A 22,017-nucleotide genomic window follows, 5' to 3' on the forward strand; every position below is an offset into this window, starting at 1 on the left:
AGGAAAGAAAAAAAAATTATAAATAATGATTTTGAGAATTTAAAAATCATTAATGATGCAAGTAAATATGATGTCAATTATTATCAAATGATAAAGTCGAAATCCACATGATAAAAAACATAATTTACATAATAAAATTGTGAAACAAATTCTTTTATAAATAATGTATCAATACATCCTATTAATATTTATTATTTTTTTTATCATATCATATCACTTGTTATCCATACACTTTTTTCTCTCTCTCTTTTTATCTAAGTGTTGAACAGAATCTGACATCTATCAATTTTTTCGAACAATGTTATATGTTGTTTCGACAAGAATGTTATATGGCCAGTTAAAACTGCTTTCGATTAGTCCATTATTAACCCAAGAAGCTTAAAAGCTGAGATCAGTTTGGCTTGTTATCTGTATTGAATGCAGTTTAGATTAAATTTTGTTATTCTTATCTTAAATCCATAAATAGCAAACACCACACAGTACGCCATTAATTTATGGGAGTGTTTGATATTTATAGTTTCTTAGAGCATACTTATCTTCGGCAATAATGCATTATTATGTGTTAATACCAAAGACAAGTTTGATGGGCTAAAGAAACTCCTTTGTTGTGTTTTATCAAAGTAATTAAATAAATAATCCCCAAATCAGATAGGGACATGTCTATATCACGGTGAGGAGGGTGTCTATGGCAAATCCACAATGAAGCTTAGCAAGTATGGTATTCGAAAGAGTGGGCACATGGGAGAGGTAATGTGGTTCAGATTTCTACATCAAGGGCCATTCTCACCCCCCCAATGGCAAAGCAAAAGGGCCACAAGTGTTCCTCATCATTCTCAGAGAGTGCCACATGTCCCTTGGATTGACTTTACCCCATACACAAGTTCCATCATTGCCAGCAGCAATATATTCTCTCTCGGCTACTTTACCAAATTCAATTGTTAGCCTCTCTCTCACACAATCGTGTCACGGGAAATTTGAGTCTAGATAGATATACATAGTTGTATAGCTTGTGTAATTGACAATTTAGCATACTAATCTAATAGTTAAAATTTCTCATTTATATATATATATATATCGAAACCATTAATTTATTAGAGAAATATTAGACTTTAGACCGAATTGAAACGACCCAATGACAAATCGAAATCATGAAAAATTAAGAGGGATGAAAAGGAAAACAATAGGGCGGGTGGTAAACACCACTACAAAATCTGACGGACAAACGATAACACCAGCGATAACAGAACATAGAGAGGGGATGGAAACGGAGCGGTGACCGGTTTAAACCCATTGCATGATCGGAAGCTCACTCTCATTCCCCCCCTAAACCAAAACGATGTCGTTCTCTCACCACCGTCGATCTCAATCCGAGATGCATTTCCGCATCCCCAACGACTTCGACCTCGAGGTGGATCTCTCTCCGCCGCATCATTTCCAAGATCCGGTCCCGTTCCATACCCCAATCTCCGCATCTGGAAACCCGTCGCTCCGGTCACCGGAGAAGCAACTCCCCCGACGCCTCTTCCTCCTCGTTGGTCGACGCCATTGATGCCGAGAAGGCCTTGTCCCCCTATAAGCTCGCTCAATTGTGGACCGTTGATCCCAAACGAGCCAAGAGGTACGTACGTTTCCGCATCATCATCATGATATATCGTTTCCTTGCATTCTCAAATTAACCTTTTCGATTGAATGGTGCGTGTGATTCAATCTCTTCAAACGGAAGCAACCGCTCTTTCCGCTCAATTAAGTCTTTTCCAGGTTCATATCTGCATTGCTTCATTCATAAGGCATCACGTTGTTCAACAAATGTTATTAGCTGCATTGTGTCTAATTTAGGGTGTGTTTCGGGATACAACTTTATTTTGATAGAGTTTCATTTATATTCACTATTGTGAGTATACATTTTATTACACTGACATCCAATTCACTATATGGTCACAACTCACATCATCTTATATGACGTGACAATAAGATGAATTCTTGTTGGAAGCTTATTATGTGAAAAAAAAAAATTACACTAATGGGGCTTATGAATCAAACTCTATTCAATAAGCTTTTATCACATGAGAGCTTATGTCATATATTCGACCAACCAACATGGTGTGACTTAGTTGACAGATAACTTTGTCTTTTAAGCATGTGGTCATGGGTTTGATACTCGGGTCTGTGTGTATGGAAAACATCTGCTGGGAGATATCAAACCCTTAGATGAATCCTAGTATTTCAAATTATTAACCCTTCATTTCCGCCTGGGGTACACTGAATTCAACCAAAAATATATATTTGACCACATATAGAATATTATTTTGATAATTTAAAAAGAAGTTATGATTCTCAAACTATTTTCATAAGCTCAAATAAGCTTCCCATAAGTTCTTCAAAACGTCCCCTTAGTTGTTTCTAGTGATACATGTACTTTTCTTGGTTGTCCTCCTGTTTTGTTTTTGGAATTTATTGTATTTTTAAGATGTTAGTATTATTATGCATAGAAGAAAGGCTTACATATTTGCATGCGAAAGAACTCTTAGATCTTGTAGTCAATATGTAATGCTTGAAAAGTCATACTCCCTTTCTTTAAAGTCAGGGAAGGAGAGAATCAATGCAAATAATTACTGATTACTGTGCCATGAGAAATGCTAGGGCTCTCTCCGCATGTGAAATGCATACAGGACCTATTAAATGTCGATTAGAGTGTGTATTTATCATTCTTGTGTTATTTATTATTCCAGTATCCCACATTCAGTTATATATATGTCACATCACTGATCACACATTCGCATCTACATGGTAGCTAGCTGTTCACACCTAGTTTTATTGCCTCGTGCAGGAATTTGGTTGCCTGCACTCCAGATACAAACTGCATGTGGTGCAGTTTGTATTTGGACAGTATAAATATACTTAAGATTATTCATGGATGTGGAACTAAATAATTTGGATGAATGAGATCATGTCTATTTTGTAAAAAAACATAGACAATCTTGATCCCCTCATACATATGCAAGGCGTTTGGTTGTAATGTTCACTAAGCATTGTTCTATACGTGCGTATATGAGGAATGCTAACTACACTCTTTTATACTCGCCTTTTGTCACTTTTTTTTGGGTGAAATGTCACATGGGTAAAGAGTATGTTGCCTAGTATTTCTTATATATATATATATATATATATATATATATATATATATATATATATATATATATATATATATATATATATATATATATATATATATATATACATATATAAGATACCTCTTGTATTTTTTCAAATTGAAACACAAGGCTTTTAGATGTCTATTCTACATCCTGTCTCATCAACATGATTGTCTTGTAATATTACAGGATGCGATTCCTATAGGATTTTCTTTATTTGCTTGCTTTGAAGTTTGAATAGGCTGCCTTTTGCCAATGTCAGGAATAGTAACCTACCCTATTTTTTTTCTGGTGATTTTTTCTTTGCAAATTGGTTTACTTTTGATTCTTGAGGCGACTTTTTCTTTAAATAAAGATTCCTTTGTTTCCTGTATTGCACTTTGTTTCCAATTCATTAAATTAAATTGGATATATGGAATGGCGGCATTCATATTATTCTACCTGAGACTTATTCTTTCTGAAACATCTTTTTTCAGAGAGATACAACTGGTCTGACTACTGAAAATACGGAGTTGAAGCTTAGGTTACAAGGCATGGAACAACAAGCTAACTTATGTGATGGTACGTTTCAACCATAGTAAATCTACAGATTTTAGTCACTGTACATGTTTATCTTTGACATCAGTTACATATATCTTGATTATCTTTGATATCAGTTGCATTACATATATCCTGAGAAATTTTGCTGGTTTTTGCTTCAGCAGGAGTGGAATTATTTACCTAGAGGGAAGTTATTGGAAATTGTTTTCAACTTTTGATGCTTTTCTAAATGTCATTTTATAATTGTTAGACTGCATCATTCCAGAAGACGAATTGGTCCTTGTGATCAATAGCCTACTAGTAGTGTTTCTATTTTGTTAAACTTTCAGCTAATATATTGTTATTTACAACTCATTTCCATGACTTCAACCCTCCTGTCTCAAAAAATTATAAAATATACGGCTCTAAATGAAGCACTGAAGAACGAAGTTGATAGGCTCAAGATTGCAACTGGAGAGATAGTAATGCATACCGATGCCTATGGTTTGGGACTGCATCCACTTACATATTCTCAAGCTCCATTCTTCTCACATCAGTCACAACATGGGCAGAGAGAACTTCAGGCCATGAAAATGTGGTAGTTGCATTCACTCTCATCTAATGTGCCTACTTCCCATGAGCCTCTGTTTGATCTAGACATTCCCTATGATTTGTCAGAAATGTTGTCAAGTGAATCCATCGGCCAATTTCAGGGACTGGACATAGGCAACGGGGTTTCTCATAATCTGATGCCAGATTGTCCATCCATTTGTGTTAATAATATCAACAATGCCTTTTGATGCAAATTAGACTGACCAACATGTCACCAGCCTTTTTATTGGAGTGTTCATAGACTGACATGAGTGAGACCTAAAGGTATTGATTTTATTTTTTTTTCTATTTAATTAAGTGCAAATTTGGATTAGTTCATCTTGAAAAAATAACTTTTGCATTTTTTAAAGGAAAAAAAGTATTTATCACCCCAAAAATAAGTTGAAACAATAAATTTCACATCTTGTGTGGCTTGGTTAGGCTTAAATTAATTTATGTAGATAAAAATGTGAGAGGTTTTTTCAAGTTATATAATCCATTCTGGTCCATTTTTTACATTACTGGGAGAATTTGTACTTAATTGCACCTTCCATGCACACAACTTTTTTTACTTCAGTCTGTGTGTACACGTTTTTTGCACTTAAGACAGACTAGCAGGTGTTTCTGACAGTTCTCATTTTCTACCATGTTGCGCAAAGAACCATTTGTCATCAACTTTAATTGCAACTATTCATTCATATGGACATGGTGTGCCATGGATGGACCATCATATTTATATTTTTGTGGAAACATAAGTTAGACCTGTTTTGTTGGTTTACTCTCCTGTCAATTTTAAAGAAGCCATTTGAATGAGGGCCTCAAATGTCCACAGAGTTTACTAGTTTGGTATCGTGTTAGGCGAGAAATAAATGGCAAGCACTTCTAGTTATCATGGTCCCTTCTATCTTCTCTGTTGTCTTTACTGTTAGTTTTTCATTTTAATTTTCCCCTTCTCAGGCATTTTATGTGGCAAGTTTGCTGATAAGATTGCAGAAAGAGTTGTATATTGTTAAAATTATCTACATTTTGAAAATTAGATTGGTCATTGAATCACTGGAAAATATGTAGTTCATTTGTTTGTTTTAGTTGAATTATTGATAACTAAGTATAAATATCTTAAAAGTTGCATAATATATTAAGTAATAAATTAACACTAAATCCTTAAAAAGGTGAGATTTTATATTCATCTTATTATATATTTTGTATGATAAAAAGAAGTCAATAGCAACTAGCAAGTGGTTGAATAATTTGTAAATGAACTTTATGTAGTATACTTTTGTTGCTTGGCATTGGGTCTTAATTGACTGCAAAATGTTTATTTGAATAAAAAAATAACAAAAAATAAAATAAAACAGTTGATTTAATTTAGTTTTTCATCATCAATTTTGTATCAATTTTCAACAGATTCTAAATCAACCGGTTTTTCGGTTTAAGTACATCGAAAATCTAATTAGTTCTTCAATTTTCTGGTCGAATTGACCGATCGGAATCGTATTTTAAAAAAAAAAAGATTTATTCAAAGAGATATGAACTAAAGTTACAAAACAAGGAAAAAAATAAATTTTGCGCGATATATTTCTGAGTCAAGTCAATGACCGCTAACGTATTTGGAAACCACTTTTATAAGGTAAATGATAACTTTTTTTTTAAAACAAATCTCTACATGAGTAAATAAAAATAATTAGTCTTTTTTTATAGTAAATTGAACTAAATACACTTTTTTTATTTATAGTTTTAAGACAGACAATATATTTGTTTGGTTTTTTTTCGGAGAAAAAAATGAACTCTCTGACCACTCGAGTTAAGACATAGTTACCATATAATCACAAATAAAAAACTTTAAAAAAATAACAACACAATACTTTCAGTAAGAAAAAAAAAACTTATTAGTCAGAAATAAACAAAGTCATTTATTAGTCCAATACTATTAGGCCTAATTGGACAATCGTAGACACAATGTCCTGTACGAGTTTAGAATCTTTCGACCCCACACCAATGTCCATGCAGTCGCATAACATGTGATTCGATATGTAATTCATCAACAACTTGCAACACAAATCATAAGATTCATCCTAGAGACACTTTACATTCGCAAACACTAACTTGAGCATTAGAGTATGTCCAGGTACATCATCAAAGTTCTAGTCATGCAGACTACAGGGAATTTTGCTTGAATATTCTGCCCTAGACTGGTTTTGAACAAGTATAATACATTCTCAATGTGGTACTTAAACTACAAGACTCTTTCATCTAATAAACAAGTCTTTTGAATTGGGTTCTTTGTATGTGCTCAAGTCATAAATCATAACATAGTCTTAAGTAAAAAATGATCAGAAAGGGATGCTTGAAATAGAATTATTGCCATGTAATCATCATTGCCAGAGAAATGAAAAAGTTATAATGTAAATTTTGAACGAGAGATAATTCTATATTCAAATTGGATAGAATTATTGTGGGTGTTAAACTCTTCCTCCAACTTCCCAATTATATATATTATATTTTGATTATATTATTAATCAATGTGAGATCTTTAACATATTTTTTTCATATTAAGGACTCGACTTCTCAAGTGTAAGATTTGTAGGATTAGATATTTGCGAGTCTAATGACTCAATATGCTCAACATCAATCCATTGATTGTACTTTAATATTATCTTAAAATTTAGGTTTGAGTTAACCAATGTTCTCCATCCTCAATCCATCCAAACGTGCGCTGGTTCTTCTCAGACTTGTTAACAGAACAAAGTTGTCTAATAATAACTTCTCTGTCCTTTTAACTCAGTGATGAGTAATGACTACCCTGGATTACCATGGTTCAAAATAAGAATTTCATTTAAGTTCACTAGCATCCCATCCAATCGGGAAAATTAATGCACATATTCTTTTTCTTTTTACCTAACTTCAACTAAATAACAACCTCTATACCTAACCGAACTCTTGAACAACTAATATGATCCAAAGCAGTTAACCCTACATCAGATTATATCATCTAATAAACCCAATGGGACACGTCATTTCAACGGATACACGGGCACCTAACTTGTAACCAAAAATAGTCTCACTTCTTATGGTTATGGATGGCCTATTAGGCTACAGCCCCCAGCATCCAATTTCAATGCACATGGTAGGGTTGGGAACATGTTTGAATTTGAAGTTTGAACAACACAAAAGAAACTAACTTTTGAAAGACTCTACATATATGACCATTGCAGTTAACTACCAGTGACAAAGCAGTTCTCCATCCTTTGTTAATGGTTCAACTTCAGTCCATATTATGGGTTTTGCATGTTGTCCAAGTGGAACTAGGAGACAAGCCTTGTGAAGGGCACTTTCATATGGTCCCCAGACAAATTAACAATGTATGGATTTTATCCACATGCCCTTCTGTGGATCTCATTTCTAGTGTCCTTCATCCATTCCCCTTAAGGAGATTCTTTGTTTTTTCTTTGTTCGATCTATATGTCAAGCATTAACAAGAATTTTTCTCATCATTTTTAATTTCATTTTTGTTGTCATTATTATCATCCCTTTTTATTTATTTGTAGATATACTCGATTTTAAGAAGTGGTGGAATGTTGCATGGTCATAAATGCACAAGCAAGGAACTTTATTGTTTTCCCTTTTGGTCTTTTGTCTTTTGGACACAAGTTTTTCCACTCCTCTATCAAAATCTGACACTAGTTTTGACATGCCCTCTTCATGTTTCCTTCTACTTTTTTTTTGGTTTTGTGGTATGGCCATTAAATCTTGACACATTAGCACCGAAAATCGGTGCACTCAAATGACGTTGGCTCTTTTATCAAAAGTTTTTTTTTTTTTTGGGTTAATTGCTTTTATATATCTACGGAAACTACCCTGATAGGACAATGACGAGAAAAAACAAAAGGTAAATACATCCTTCACGAGTATGGGCAGAAAATGTTGTTCCAGTGCTTCACGGAGTGATTAATTCATCAAACCATACTCTGATATTATTAATTTCAATCCCCTAGCAAGACAAATTAGCTGGCTTCATGAAAAGATGTTCCTACGGTGATTTAAAAGGGACGTTTAATCGTGTCCTAATAAAAGATTGCCACCACGTAACCAAATGATTTGATACTAAACAGTTGCTGATCTACATTTGTCCTTTTGTTCTTGCTATCTATTAATTTAATTTTACTTTTTCAAGTCATACTCGGGAGGAGATTTCCTCTTATTATATATTCTTACAAACACTTTCATGTTATTAAGATTCCATATGCAATGTGTATATAATATACATCAGAAATGCTTCAGCCAAAATTTCAAACCAATTAATCAATCTATAGTGAAGCAAATAACCAAAACACCATATCTCAGTCTGATTACACTGACCTTATTTAATATGCCATTTTTAATTTCAATAAATATAAATTAAACATGTTCTTAGTGAGCATTTTTTTTCATAAATTTTTTCTGCACCATGTAATAATTAATCAAAGTAGCTTCCAGTTGTAAGCAAATTATATAAATCCACGCCTCATATTATAATAGTTTGATCACTACTGATATAACAAGCCACTAGATGATTAATTTATTTATAAGTAAGTCATTATACAAATTTGTTGTAATTGCTTTCCAGTTTTCTATCGTCAATATCCACAGAAACAAAACAACCCAATTTTTCTTATTTTTTCTGAAAATGACACTTGAATGAAATGGGCCGTAAAGAACGGGACGGGCATGTGCTCGTAACGTGGTAGGGCCAATGTGAGATCTTAACACTACCTTTTTTACAAGACACCGTCAAAAAAGGAACGTACAGAAAAGTAGCACCGTAAAATGAAGGTTGGAAGCATCGAAAGCTTAGTTTCATTAAACAAAAAATTAACCACTCTCATTTTCTTTGATTAAACTACAAGCCCTTTCATTAAACGCCATGTAATAATTTATATGCTTTTTGTTTAAGCCCCAAGACCTTTGATTAAAAGCAATCACATCTACCAAAAGAATTTGGTTCAATTAATTCAACAATATGTATAAATTATTGTAAATTGTTTTGTATCTTTTTTTTTATTTTCCTGTGGACAAAAAGAACGCAACCACGTGTCCGGTGGCACATTCCAAATTGTACTAGGCTAGTTGTTCCGTTTAACAATTTGACTGTGTCACTGTAATGGTTATATCAATTTAATTAACACTGCACCCAAAGTTTGTTGTTACCTCCTGATTCTTGATGTAGGCTTCTAGGCTTAATATTGAATCTCTTCTAACCAAACTTGCTTTATCAATACTTTAAGTTTCCGATTTGCAAAAGAGATGTATAAGTGTGAGAAAATATTAGAAAAAGTTATTATTGCACTTGGGGATTTGCCTCCTAATATGGAATGTGGTCCTTGTGATTCAAAGGAAATTAAAATCTTCACAATAAGAAAAATTTATGCCCCTTTGATGAGGTAAGGAAAAAACGGATGAGTAAAAGTTTGTAATTAATATTTGATATGGGTGAATTCGTTGGAGAAAAATGGTCCACAGGACCACAATAAAAGTATACTACTGTTATACTCACTACTTGGACATACATTTCACATATTTTTAAATTTGTTAAAAACCTTAAAAGTATATAGATATAACTCTACTAAAGTAAACTATACATGTTTCTTCATTTTAGAGAAGTCAAGACAATGAGTTAGTTTGATATGACTGTTTTAATTTAAATTTCTATGCAATGTGGTATAAAGAGTGGGTAACCAAACTTTGATTCACCATATAAGTGGACATATATAGGTTAATTTATTTTGACAGCAGAGACAGTCACATTAGTGCCTTCTCGTTAAATTATAGTGTACTTTTGCTTAATTAGAGTATCATTTGTCATTGTAGCCGACAAATAAAATATAGGATTCTCTCCGAGTAATAGTCATCTGAAGTGACTAATATATGCGAGGATTGTAATTAAAAAGTTAGGCAACCGAAAGAAAAAGACAGAGAATTTGTAAGTTCTCTTTTTTTTAGTTTTGGTCATCATTGTTCATTGTTAAATTTAAGCCGTACCGATTTTTCAAATCTCGTTAACTTGAGCATGCCACACGTGTAATCAGAATACTTGAGCTCTTGGTTCTGATGGAGTGCTACAGTTTCATGTCGGTTATTTGCTAAGATACTATCCAATATTAAATCCTTCTGCATACAAATTTCTTTTAAAAAAATATTGTCCTATTCATATGTAATAGAGCAGACCCATGCAGAATATAGAAAGGGCAATGTATCTCTATAGACAGGAATGGAGAAACGGAGGATTGTAGCAGCATTCACAAGATATAGTATATTTTAATTTTTCTTTTTAAGGGCATTCACAAAATAGTTTTTTTTCCTCACACATATTCTATACTGCTTCTGTTAAAGACAATTTTATACTGCTTCTCTTTTAAAGATAATTTTATTCGAAACACGGAAAATACTTTCTTAAACTTCTAAGGAATATTTGGATTACAATTTGATATGTTGTGACAGACTAATGCAAATTTCAACATATGAACTTCAACTCTCAAAGAAAATTTCAAGATTGATTCAATATGATGGAAGATACTAACCTCTTTAACTAAAACCAACCCCTATTAGCAAATAAAGTTACTGACTAGAACTTAGAATGGTCGTCCATTGAATGCAAATAAGAAGAGAAGTGAAAACGGGTTATACATGCAATAGTAATTAATAATAACACTAGCAGTCTAGAATACCTTAACACAAAGAAAGTCATTAATTCTACACGGTTTGGTGCGGCCCTCAACAAGAGCACACCATGTTGGACACTGACCCAAAATTAGTGGCCCTTTTGTGCTATAGGCCGTGATTTAAGGGAAAATTTTAAGAAGAGAATACATACGTAACGACCACATGAAAATTAACGTTCAATACTAATCACACAAAACGATTGATGAATTAACGTTAGCATATAATAAAATTACAAGAGAAAAAATGCATGTGCCAAGTGGGCCCGTAGATTAAGTAGTTGGTAGTGTGACCGAAACATGAGCATGTGCGCCTTGATTCTTGCTCGACGTTCCAAAAAATGTGAATCCGTTTTTGTGGCTTTGGCCTCTCTCTTTAGACCTGAGAAACGCTATGTTGTCTCATTCGGGCATGGGACCCCACATCTCACACTCTTTACTGCCTCCAACCTATGCTTAAACTTTCCTATATAAAGCAAACCAAACCTTCGCTAAGCATTAAGCACCAACGAGTAAACCACTCTCTCCTACTATCTTTTAAATCCTTTTGTACCCTCAACTCCATAAGCCACTAGTACCTCACAATGCCCATTGTAGCAACCTCTCTTCTCTTCTTTCTTCTTAATTTATGCCTCAGAGGCACTTATGCTGACTATGGAGGTGGTTGGCAAGGTGGTCATGCCACATTTTATGGTGGAGGTGATGCATCTGGCACAATGGGTAAGTTCATTCAAAGTGTTACATTTTTTAGAGTATTTCAAAAGGTTTTTAGTCTCACGTTACCTAATTTTGCTAATCTTCAAGTGTTTACATATCAACAAGGCAATTACATAAGGTTCAAACAAAATGCCTAGCTTTTTTCATTTGGGCACACATGGGGTTAAAAAGTTAATGGGTCTTTAAATCTTTTTATATTATTTTTTATTTCTACATATAAAAAAAAAACATAAAAATTGTTGTATTGGACTGCCCATAACTTTATGTCACGGGCTACTTATATATTACTTTCACTCTCTCTCCTATTATGAGTCAAAGCTCATGAAAAAATTGTTGTTTTTTTACAGGAGGGGCTTGTGGATATGGAAATTTGTACAGCCAAGGGTATGGCACTAACACTGCAGCACTCAGCACTGCTCTATTCAACAATGGCATGAGTTGCGGGTCTTGCTATGAGATGAAATGTGACACTGACCCCAAATGGTGCCTCCCCGGTAGCATAATCGTTACTGCCACAAACTTCTGCCCCCCTAACTTTGCATTGGCTAACAACAATGGTGGCTGGTGCAACCCTCCTTTGCAACACTTTGATCTTGCTGAGCCTGCTTTCTTGCAAATTGCTCAATACAAAGCTGGAATTGTTCCAGTTTCCTTCAGAAGGTAATAAATGAAAACATTACAAGACAAACTCTTCAAGTGTTGTTATTTTACTCTCTTTTTTTCTCCACTTTTATACTTATATACCTTAAAACATGTCTTTATTTACTCTCTGCGAGATTTTAAGAGCATGGATATCCGTTGCAAAATTACATTTGAGGCAAAAGTAATTTTGACAACGGATTAAGACTCTTGCTTTTTATTCATTTTGTTTTATATGTTGAATTTACATTTAAATGTACCTCACAACATTTTCAATTGCAAATCAAACATGCACTGATTCTCTAACATAGCTTAACATACTTTTGTTTTTGGCCTAAAACAGAGTCTCCTGTGTGAAGAAAGGAGGGATCAGGTTCACCATCAATGGTCACTCTTACTTCAACTTGGTTCTCATCACAAATGTTGGTGGAGCTGGAGATGTTCATTCTGTGTCCATCAAAGGGTCTAGAACTGGGTGGCAAACCATGTCTAGAAACTGGGGGCAGAATTGGCAAAGCAACTCCTACCTGAATGGCCAAAGCCTCTCTTTTCAGGTCACTACAAGTGATGGCAGGACTCTCACTAGCAACAACATTGTGCCTGCTAACTGGCAATTTGGACAAACATTTGAAGGGGCACAGTTCTAGGAACCTTAATGATTTTTAAGTACACATTAATTTGTGTGTAATATATGATGGCATTGTTCACTAGTTTTTGTTATAGTTGGAAAGGGTGGGGAAAGAGAAGAAACGAAGGTAGATTAGGAGGAGTTTCTGGCCAACATGGCCCCTAATGCTGTGGTGGCTATATGGCACCCGCTAGGCCTAATATAATATATAGTCTTTTATTTTATATCTATCATCTCATTGATAAATGCCTTTTGATGAAGTAAAAGGTGTTGATGATCTCAATTGCCTTGTATATTTGATCCCCCACAATATATGGTACAAAAACCAATTTGGGGGCGATTTAATATCAAGTTGATTATGCTTTTTGATTACAAGTCACTTCCAACTTTTGGATCTTCAGTGACTAAACTAAATTTGATTAATGAGTAATAAATCCTCCAGGGAACACAAAGAAAATTGCACCGACTTCATTTTACTAGTATTTTCACTTCAGTACTCCTTGTCCTGCGCTTGTCATGATGTGAAAAAAATAAACCAGTTTCTTATACCATATTATTTTAATATTGAATTGGTTTGTTGCATCTAATTATACGAAGGCTAGATTACCAAGTAATATATGATTCTTAAAGTCAAGAATTTCGAGAAGTAAAACCATTTTATTCTTCTTCCTTTTATTTTTTTTTATTCATTTTCCTTTTTTTCTAGTTTTGCAATTTCTTATTGCAATGGGACGAGGGCTTTGGGATAGCAATAGCAACTATAAAGAATAAAAATGCAAAGTTTTTCGCATCCCAAAAGGTAAAAGACTGGCTAGCTAACTTCTCGGGCTATGCAATTGCGTCCCAAAAAGCTCCTCAAATTTAAGAGTTGTTAATCTGTTATAAAAAAGACAATGCTAGGAATACATCTTCTTTTAATATATTTTTCTATTATTGTTTGAGGTTTGTTATAACTCACAAGATTATGTGTGAAAATCATCAAATAAAAACTGAGAATTACATGACTTTTTTTAAATCTCTAATAAAACTCAGCTAATAATAAAAAGTTAAAAAAAATGTGTAGTCAACTTTTTTCTTCGTAATGATTCTTTTCAGTTTTCACCGCAGGAATTATTATGTCTTGTTACAAAAACGAACATCGTAAATGCTTCCAAAAGTGGGTCGGTTATTGAATCGGTAAATACTGATTCACAGTTTATTAGTTTAGCGGTAATTGAATCAGGATTGAGCGAAAAATCATTAAACACTTTTCATAATTATTATTATTTAATTAAAATGCATTTATAATGTCAAGATTTTAAGATTTTTTACCTTGTCATTTAATTATATATATATATATATATATATGATTGACTCCGTCGTTTAATGATAATATATAAAATAATCTCTGATTGATTTATAATATAAAAACTTTAATACCAATAATATATGAAATTTAAATTGTTATTGCTGATCATACTAGTAGCGGTGGTGTTCGTCGTGTCTAGATGGTTGTGATTTTTAATAACAATGAATTTCAGAACATGCCATATGTATATAGACAAGTTTCAAGGTCAAAATTTGATACCATTTCGAAGTTTAGTGATGCTTTGTAATGAAGTCCTATTTTAAATAATTTTTTTATATATAGATTAGAGCTATTTTAAATTAGTTTTAAGCTAAAGAAAATGGTACTCAATCATTTATAACTAGAACCAATGATTGAAATTCGATTATAAGATCTTAACTTGGCTTGTGAGATAAAGCTTAAAATTGCTTTCTCAGCACTGATTTTGACTCCTCCTGAAGTTCTTTTCGGTTTGCTAGCTGGTCAGCTACTAACATGGTTTTATTTAAGACCACGATATTTATACATTAATTTTCTTTTTTTAATTAAAAGCTTAAGTTGTCATGTGTAATCCATCTATCTATAAACTTTAGAAACTTGTCCTTCTACCCATCTTCTACGGCTACCATAGATTACTTTTTATCAATCTCTTTTAGCTTTTAGTTCTTATTTAATCTTTCTTTTTTTCAATCATTCAACTACAAAAATAGGAAATAGAACAAATTTTATTTTATTGTATTTTTATATAATTATATTTACATTTTGTATTAAAAATAAACATAAGATTTTATATTCCAACAATATAAAAATAAATAAGTAATTTGAAAAATAGATATGATTTGCTTTTAATTGGATGATAAATTAAAAAAAAAACTGATTTCCTTTTCAGACTAGCTGACCTGATAAATGAGTATAGAGAAACAGGAAAAAGAACTTTTTCTTTAGTTTGATGTATTTTTACCGTTAATTAATTTTTCATATATTAAAAATGACTTCATTTGGGAATTTCCATCTATAAAAAATATTTTTGAAGGAATAAGTCGTTATTGTTTATTTATTAAATAAACTATAACCTATTCTTCCAATCACTTGAAACTTTTAAAATAGGTTCTAGTGGTTTAAGAGTATTTCAACTTCTGATAAAAAAAAAAAAAGAGTATTTCATCTAATAGTGTCGAAACCCTAACTTTGACACCCAATTAAAAATGATTTTTAGTTAAAGGATCTTTTAAAATAAAATATCAATTTAAAATTCTTAAATAATTGAGAAACTAACAAATTAATTAAACGAGTAAAATAATTTTAAAATTAGTCCTGAAGTAAAAGTTAAGGCGCAGTTCCCCAGCCCACCTCCCCCTGCTGCGCAGCCTCTAAATGACACCTTGTTCTACGGATCTTTACTTCAATCTAAGCTTACTTTTCTATGTTTACAGCCATTTCACAATTTATGGCTGGAAAAACGCTTGCTGCACTCGCTTCCATGCACATACTATTACATATTTTTGTGCATTTATATGTAAACATAATATCTACCTGAATACTGACATAGAACAAGGCAAGAAATTCGTACAAGGATTAGTGAAATGGTCTTATATTGCATTTTACTGAATGCACAACTTACGGAACCGAGTATCTGTTCATAAGACAATTCTGGTAATCAGAACAACTAACCGCCAAGACCCTTTGAACTGCATTCATTTCCTTGAACCGACAACACAATTTAAGACGTCAACACCATAACTTGACTCATTTAAAACCTTGTACAAATTGGAACCACTTGTAATTCCATGGTGTTTTTCATTATAGCCTCTCTCTTCGCAGCCTTTCTAGTTCCTTGACCATTTGCCAATGTTCTAGTGACAAGCTGGTCTCACCATAGCTCAATGACATGAGACGGCCCATTGTTACCAATCTGTCGGAGAAAGGAAACAGGTGTAGAGGGTAGGGGAACAATGATTCAATAAAGTTGTGCTATGAAAAAAGAAAAATGCTACCAATACATGTAGAATAGTCACTTACTAACCTGCTTAAATCTTGGGAGCTCAAGCTCCTGTCTGCTTGTCTTGCTGCAACTAGATCACTTTCTATCACCTGAAAACACACAAATGCCCAAAGGCACTGTTATGCATTCTCCATAACATTTAATTATGCACTAGAGAAATCAGCAAAGAGGAACTCTTAATAATAATGCCCACATTATGTCCCCCCCCGGAATGTATTCTTGTAAATATAAATAGTGAATTATATGTGTATCTTCAGCTGAGATATTTATGGACTGAAGTGGAAATGGAAGAATAAACCTAAAATGCCACTTCTGGTGAGCTTAGAAATTTGTTAGTTGCTGAGTATGTGTAGGCTAACGGCTAAATAAATTATTCACAACTAGTTTGACCCAGAAGAACACTTGTTTGTGAATACTAGTGCCAACGACACTCATACCTTCTGCATTTCTGGTTCAATAGTGTGTGATAGCTGTCTGACAGTGGCCAAATACCACCTCCAGGCCTCCAAAGCTTCTGCAGTCACAGCTCCAGAGCAACTGGTTGCAGAAGGTCGGAACGGTACAATTACATCGGCTGGCAAGATATTTGATTTCCCCTCCGACAAAACTAGCAGTTGGAAATCAGTTGTCATATCCACTTTATAGTACTTGAAATCATATTCAACCTGAAACACATAACAAGTGCATGTCATCTTTAATTGTAACTCCAAAAAAAATATTTGCAAACAATCAACTGTAAATAGAGAAAGTGTTTCTACAGATTAGCAAGTTCACATATAATGGTTGATAAAGGTTCCCAACAGTTGCACAAGGCGCAGACAAATTTATCCCTCAAAACACGAGTTCAAGAAAATAAAAGAGCTAGAGAAGCAAACAATTACCTTTTGCAATTCCATTAAATTTTTCAGTAGCCTTGTATTCTCTACCCCTACAGAGTTGAGAGTTCCAGCTTCTAGTTTGGTCTCATCAACAATCAAGTGTGAACCTTCAGCTAGTTGTAAGACTCCAGTTTCCAGTCTGGAGTATTAACACTAAGAGATGTGATTATATTTGTATACTGGGAAGAAGTCCATGTTCAGAAGGATTAATAAAATGTAATTACCTATTAGTATCGTAATTCTTTTTTGGCGTAAGTGAAACAGAATTCAAGTATTCAACTGTAAGGGGTATGCAAAATGTGAATGGCAGGAGGTTCTTCAAAGCAACGCTTAGTGGTTTTCCAAATACAGACACGGTTTCTTTGCTAAAACAAGTAAGATTTAATGAAAGCTTTCCCACAGCAAGATCATCTGCTCTAGCATGCACCTGTTCAATAACAATACATCAAACAAATACTCTCAAAATGGAGGGTGGAGGAGAGGAATTAGGAAGCATACGATGAAAAAGTAGGAGTAGAATTGGGAAATAAGCAAAATGTGAAGAACAATAACTAGAACATTTACAGTGCCTGAAATGACTAAAGAAAATTATCTATTAAGAACCGCATACCTTGGATAGAAGATGCAGCAACATGAAATGAGTAGCCAAATCATCATTGCTAAGAACAGCCGTGAGATGCCTTAGCAATGCTTCCCTGATTCCTCTGACCAAGTTGGGCCTTGGCTGTGAGATCAAACACATAATATTTTCAGCTAGGTGTTTTCAAGTTGAGATAATAATCCAACTCAATAGCTAACCAACAACACAAGTATTTTGGTCAGATGAATAAAAAGCATTTAGGTGCATAAGAAAGTTACCTCTACAATAGGATTGTGCTGAAGGAAGTCGTGAACCGCTAATTTCCTCTGAATAAAACAATGAAGGTGTGGCACCTGCAGAAGAGGGAGAAAATGCAAATTTAAAAACCAGATGTGGGGTGGACATAGACATGATGCACAAATGTATATTTATGCCTCTTTGGTTGTTCCTAAAAGAACAATATAGTCTCTTATTATTTCCCATTGATCAAGTGGCCCTTGCTCAAATGCACATCAAAGTGCACATACCTTGCTAGGTGGGAGATGACGCAAAGGATCTTCAGAAAATCCATCTGATAAATCACAATCTTCATCGTCCTCTTCAAGCTCTAGATCAGATGTAAGGATACCCACAAACTCAAAAATGTCATTCAGTTTCAATTCAGAATCTGGAGAATCATATATCTAGCATAATACAGAGGAAAATGAGGAAATAGATTAGTTATAATTCCGAAATTAGAATAATAATCATAAATTCATCTTAAAATACCAATAAAATATATTCCCTAAGAACTTATAGTAAAAGAGACTAAGTCTTACCTTCACAAGACAGGGAGGTGAATTGCTATCAAGACCAGACACCAAACTGGTACCAGAGCTGGCAATCTCAGTTGCAGCTCCCTGAGAATGAGAAGCAACAGAAGAGTGTTCACCTTCTCTCTGTAAAACAACCATGAAGATCAATTCTCAGAAGAACCATAATAGAAGTTTGCAAGGAGCAATAAAAATTAGACCATCTAGTAAACACATTCATATCATAAATTGAAAAAACACAACTGGACCTAACTGTCTCTATAACTTGTAAACTGCTCAAGACCTCATAATTTGTCATCTAAATATGATACTGGCAACTTGGATGAAGGTCGGCTTTACTCAGATTTGGATCGCAAACAACTTAGTTTGAATAAATAGAAATTGAGGAATAAACTTAGAAGCAAACCATAGTATACCATTCTTTTACTATTTGGGGAATTCTGAACCTCATCACCAGATACCTGTGAATAAACATAGACCAGTTAGAACAATGAAAAAACACTAATTTCCCTGTTTCCCTGTATCTAGCATTTCCAAAATTTATAATGAAAACCTATAGATTCTAAAGCATCACATTCAAAACAACCAACACATCATTCTAAACCTATTAGGAGACGGACCAAAATGGCTAAACTATACGAATACAAGGCCCTAAATGTTTCAGGGGTTCATACACCCATCACATGATGATTTAATGGAAGCAATATATCAATATAGGCAGTAACACAAGGCCAGAAATTACAGGCATATCAGAAGACTCGCCATCTTCTCTCCTCCGCTTTTCTCTATTCTCCGATTTGCAATCCATAGATAGATCGCCAAATTCTTCAACTGAAACTTGAGTCCATGGACTCAGTCCTGGAACCTACATACAAATAAACAAAGCTAATCCTTCAACAATCTACTATTTAACCAAAATCATCAACCATTTATACAACAAAAAAATAGAGAAAACAGCAAACTCAAATGCCTCACCGGAACACAATAAAGCAGTCGACGTTCCCAGATTCGCATATCCACCGAAGAAGCCATAAGAGATTGAGAAACATCCATAAACTTGTTCGTCCTCCACACCGAACCATCCTTCAATAATCATACACCCAGAACAAAATTTTACATTTTCCCCTAAATTAAATCTTAATGCTCAAGATAACTAATCTTGAAATTAAAAACTCGATAGAAAAGAGAAAGAAAAAGAAAACCTTATAAGCGCCAATGTAAAATTCGTTCCCGAGCATGTCTTGTATCATCCCGCGAAACCGAACCAGAGTATTAGGCTTCACCCATTTGATGGTGGCAGGGGTCAGAAGTGGAACCTGTTCCATTAATTGATCGAAAATTGAGAAATATTAGTATTATAATTAAAGATTAAGGTTTTGTTTTTCTTTTCTTGGAATTTGGAGATTGAACCTGAGAGAGACTGGACTGGTCGGAGAGGAAGTGGTGGAAGAGCGGGAAGACGCCCCAGTCGCGCCCGTCGAAGGCGGAGGGATCGGAAACAGAGGCTACGGCGGCATCGAAGGTGGATCTGACGACGCCCAAAGGGTTCGCCAGAAAATCGTACTGTGGGCCCACCATCGCTGAGTCGTGACTCGTTCGCTTCACTCTCTGAGTGTAGAAAATAGAAATCAGACTTAGGAACGGTTTTTAGCCGAAGGCACCCTTTTTATGCTATCGTTTCCCGCCAAATCTTCTTAGCCGGTCCTTCCCGCCATTTTCTTCTATCATATATTTTTATTTAGGTTAAAATATAATTTTTGTTTCTTATTCAATTAAAACTGTAATTTTAATTGTTTTTTTAATTAAGATATTTTATATTTTATTTTATATATATATATATAATTTTAATTTCATTTTTTTAGTTTTAGGCTTAATTATGTATTTTTTTTAAAAATAAACTTATTAGTAATTAAATAATTTTAAAAGAAATATTTATCATATAAATAATAAATAAACATGTGTCATATAATGTTTATAAAATATATAGATCAATGTTTAAAATTAATTATAAAAATTGAAATTATATATTTTTAAAAGTAAATAACAAAATATTTCAACTAAAAAATAGATTAAAATCATGAATATTTTAAAAGCTAAAAATGAAATATATTAATTTAAAAATAAGAAACTAAAATCATAAATTTAAAAAAAATAAGAGGACAAATATTACATTTTAACCTTTATATAAAAATTGTTACTTTTGCATTTTACATCTTTCCCCTAAAATTCTCATCATTTCTACCATTATTAATATACCACATGAGTAAAATTATTTTTTCATGGAATTTAATTTTTTAAATTAAATAATTAGTTATTATTTACTGACGTTTTTTAGCCATAATTTAATTAAATGTTTCAAAAACTTAATTAAATGTTTCTGCCAACAAATTCATGAAAACTCATTCTTTTAATAAAATTAGTCATGATTTACTAACGTTTTTAGTCATAATTTAATTAATTGTTTCAAAAGCTTAATTAAACGTTTATTTTTATTCTTCTCCCTCTTTCAATCTTAATTAAATGTTTTTTAATGGTTATTTATTGGAAACCTAATTACTTTTATTTAATAACATTTGATTTGCACAATTTTTGTTTGATTAGTATGCAAACATTGAATAAGGAGTAGATGTCTTTTCATTTTCATTTTTTATGCAATTTAACAGTGTAACAATGTCTACTTATTTTTTAAGTCCTCTCTCACGTCAAACAAATAAAAACTCAATTTTTATTAGTTTCAAAATTTACCTTAAATTTATGTTTCTTTCTCTCTCTTACGTATTTTTTACTATGAAAGTTTATGTCCTTAGATCTTACACTTGCAAACTATATTTTTTAATCCTTTCAAACCTTAATTTCTATTTTCCATGTTCTCAAAATCTTTCAACCCCTCTTTTGAATCTTTATTTTTTCCTTTTAATTTTTTATTTTCCTTGAATGTCCTTATTGATTATGGAAGATACTTGTTATGAAAACACATGCGAGACATGTGACGGAAAAAAAGAAGGTAATTATAGTTAGTTAAGCTAACATGTTATTAATATAAGTTTCCAAAAAGTGTTTTTTGAGGTTGGGTGGGGGAAGGGGCTTATTATATTTTGCTGATAAAAAATAATAAAAACCAATGATTAATTATGTTAACTCAATTTGGTTAATTTTGGGTAATAACATTGATAATAAAAACATTAAAAGCTTATTTGCATCCAATTTATTTTATTTGTAAATTAATGAAAATACAGTTTAAATTAAATTTTAGGATATTGGATTTTGAATTGATTATAAACTTATGTTTTCAATTTAATTACTATTAAATATAAGTTATATTAAAAAAACTTTGTATCGCACGGATAATTCGACTAATTGCATATAATACTCAATAGTTTATCTTTTAACTATTATATTTAATGATTTGACTATGTATTTATTCTTTAAATATTGAACTTAATGTCTCTAGATAATCAATTTTATTAATAATATATTAGT

General features: G+C 32.9%; 2 protein-coding genes and 1 pseudogene across 3 annotated transcripts; 2 read left to right on the forward strand and 1 right to left on the reverse strand.

Annotated features, from left to right (window-relative positions):
- Positions 1-746: 746 nt before the first annotated feature.
- Positions 747-5,347, forward strand: LOC114415691 (annotated as a pseudogene). The gene is made up of 4 exons (XR_003667393.1): positions 747-1,758; positions 3,629-3,713; positions 4,107-4,269; positions 4,385-5,347. The product of XR_003667393.1 is annotated as a bZIP transcription factor 18-like (transcript).
- A 6,098-nt stretch (positions 5,348-11,445) lies between these two features.
- Positions 11,446-13,313, forward strand: LOC114415692 (expansin-A8-like). The gene is made up of 3 exons (XM_028380500.1): positions 11,446-11,674; positions 12,019-12,331; positions 12,654-13,313. The coding sequence occupies exons 1-3, from the start codon at positions 11,539-11,541 to the stop codon at positions 12,955-12,957; spliced, it is 753 nt and encodes a 250-aa protein (XP_028236301.1). The 5' UTR covers positions 11,446-11,538; the 3' UTR covers positions 12,958-13,313.
- A 2,348-nt stretch (positions 13,314-15,661) lies between these two features.
- LOC114415693 (mini-chromosome maintenance complex-binding protein-like) lies at positions 15,662-20,164 on the reverse strand. The gene is made up of 14 exons (XM_028380501.1): positions 19,948-20,164; positions 19,740-19,853; positions 19,513-19,620; positions 19,280-19,402; positions 18,954-18,998; positions 18,544-18,663; positions 18,253-18,408; positions 18,004-18,078; positions 17,756-17,869; positions 17,370-17,572; positions 17,149-17,284; positions 16,705-16,932; positions 16,289-16,356; positions 15,662-16,177 (listed from the first exon to the last, which is right to left on the reverse strand). The coding sequence occupies exons 1-14, from the start codon at positions 20,113-20,115 to the stop codon at positions 16,066-16,068; spliced, it is 1,770 nt and encodes a 589-aa protein (XP_028236302.1). The 5' UTR covers positions 20,116-20,164; the 3' UTR covers positions 15,662-16,065.
- Between the last annotated feature and the right edge of the window lie 1,853 nt (positions 20,165-22,017).

The sequence above is a fragment of the Glycine soja genome, chromosome 6 (genome assembly GCF_004193775.1).
Source record: "Glycine soja cultivar W05 chromosome 6, ASM419377v2, whole genome shotgun sequence".
Taxonomy (NCBI): Eukaryota; Viridiplantae; Streptophyta; class Magnoliopsida; order Fabales; family Fabaceae; genus Glycine; species Glycine soja.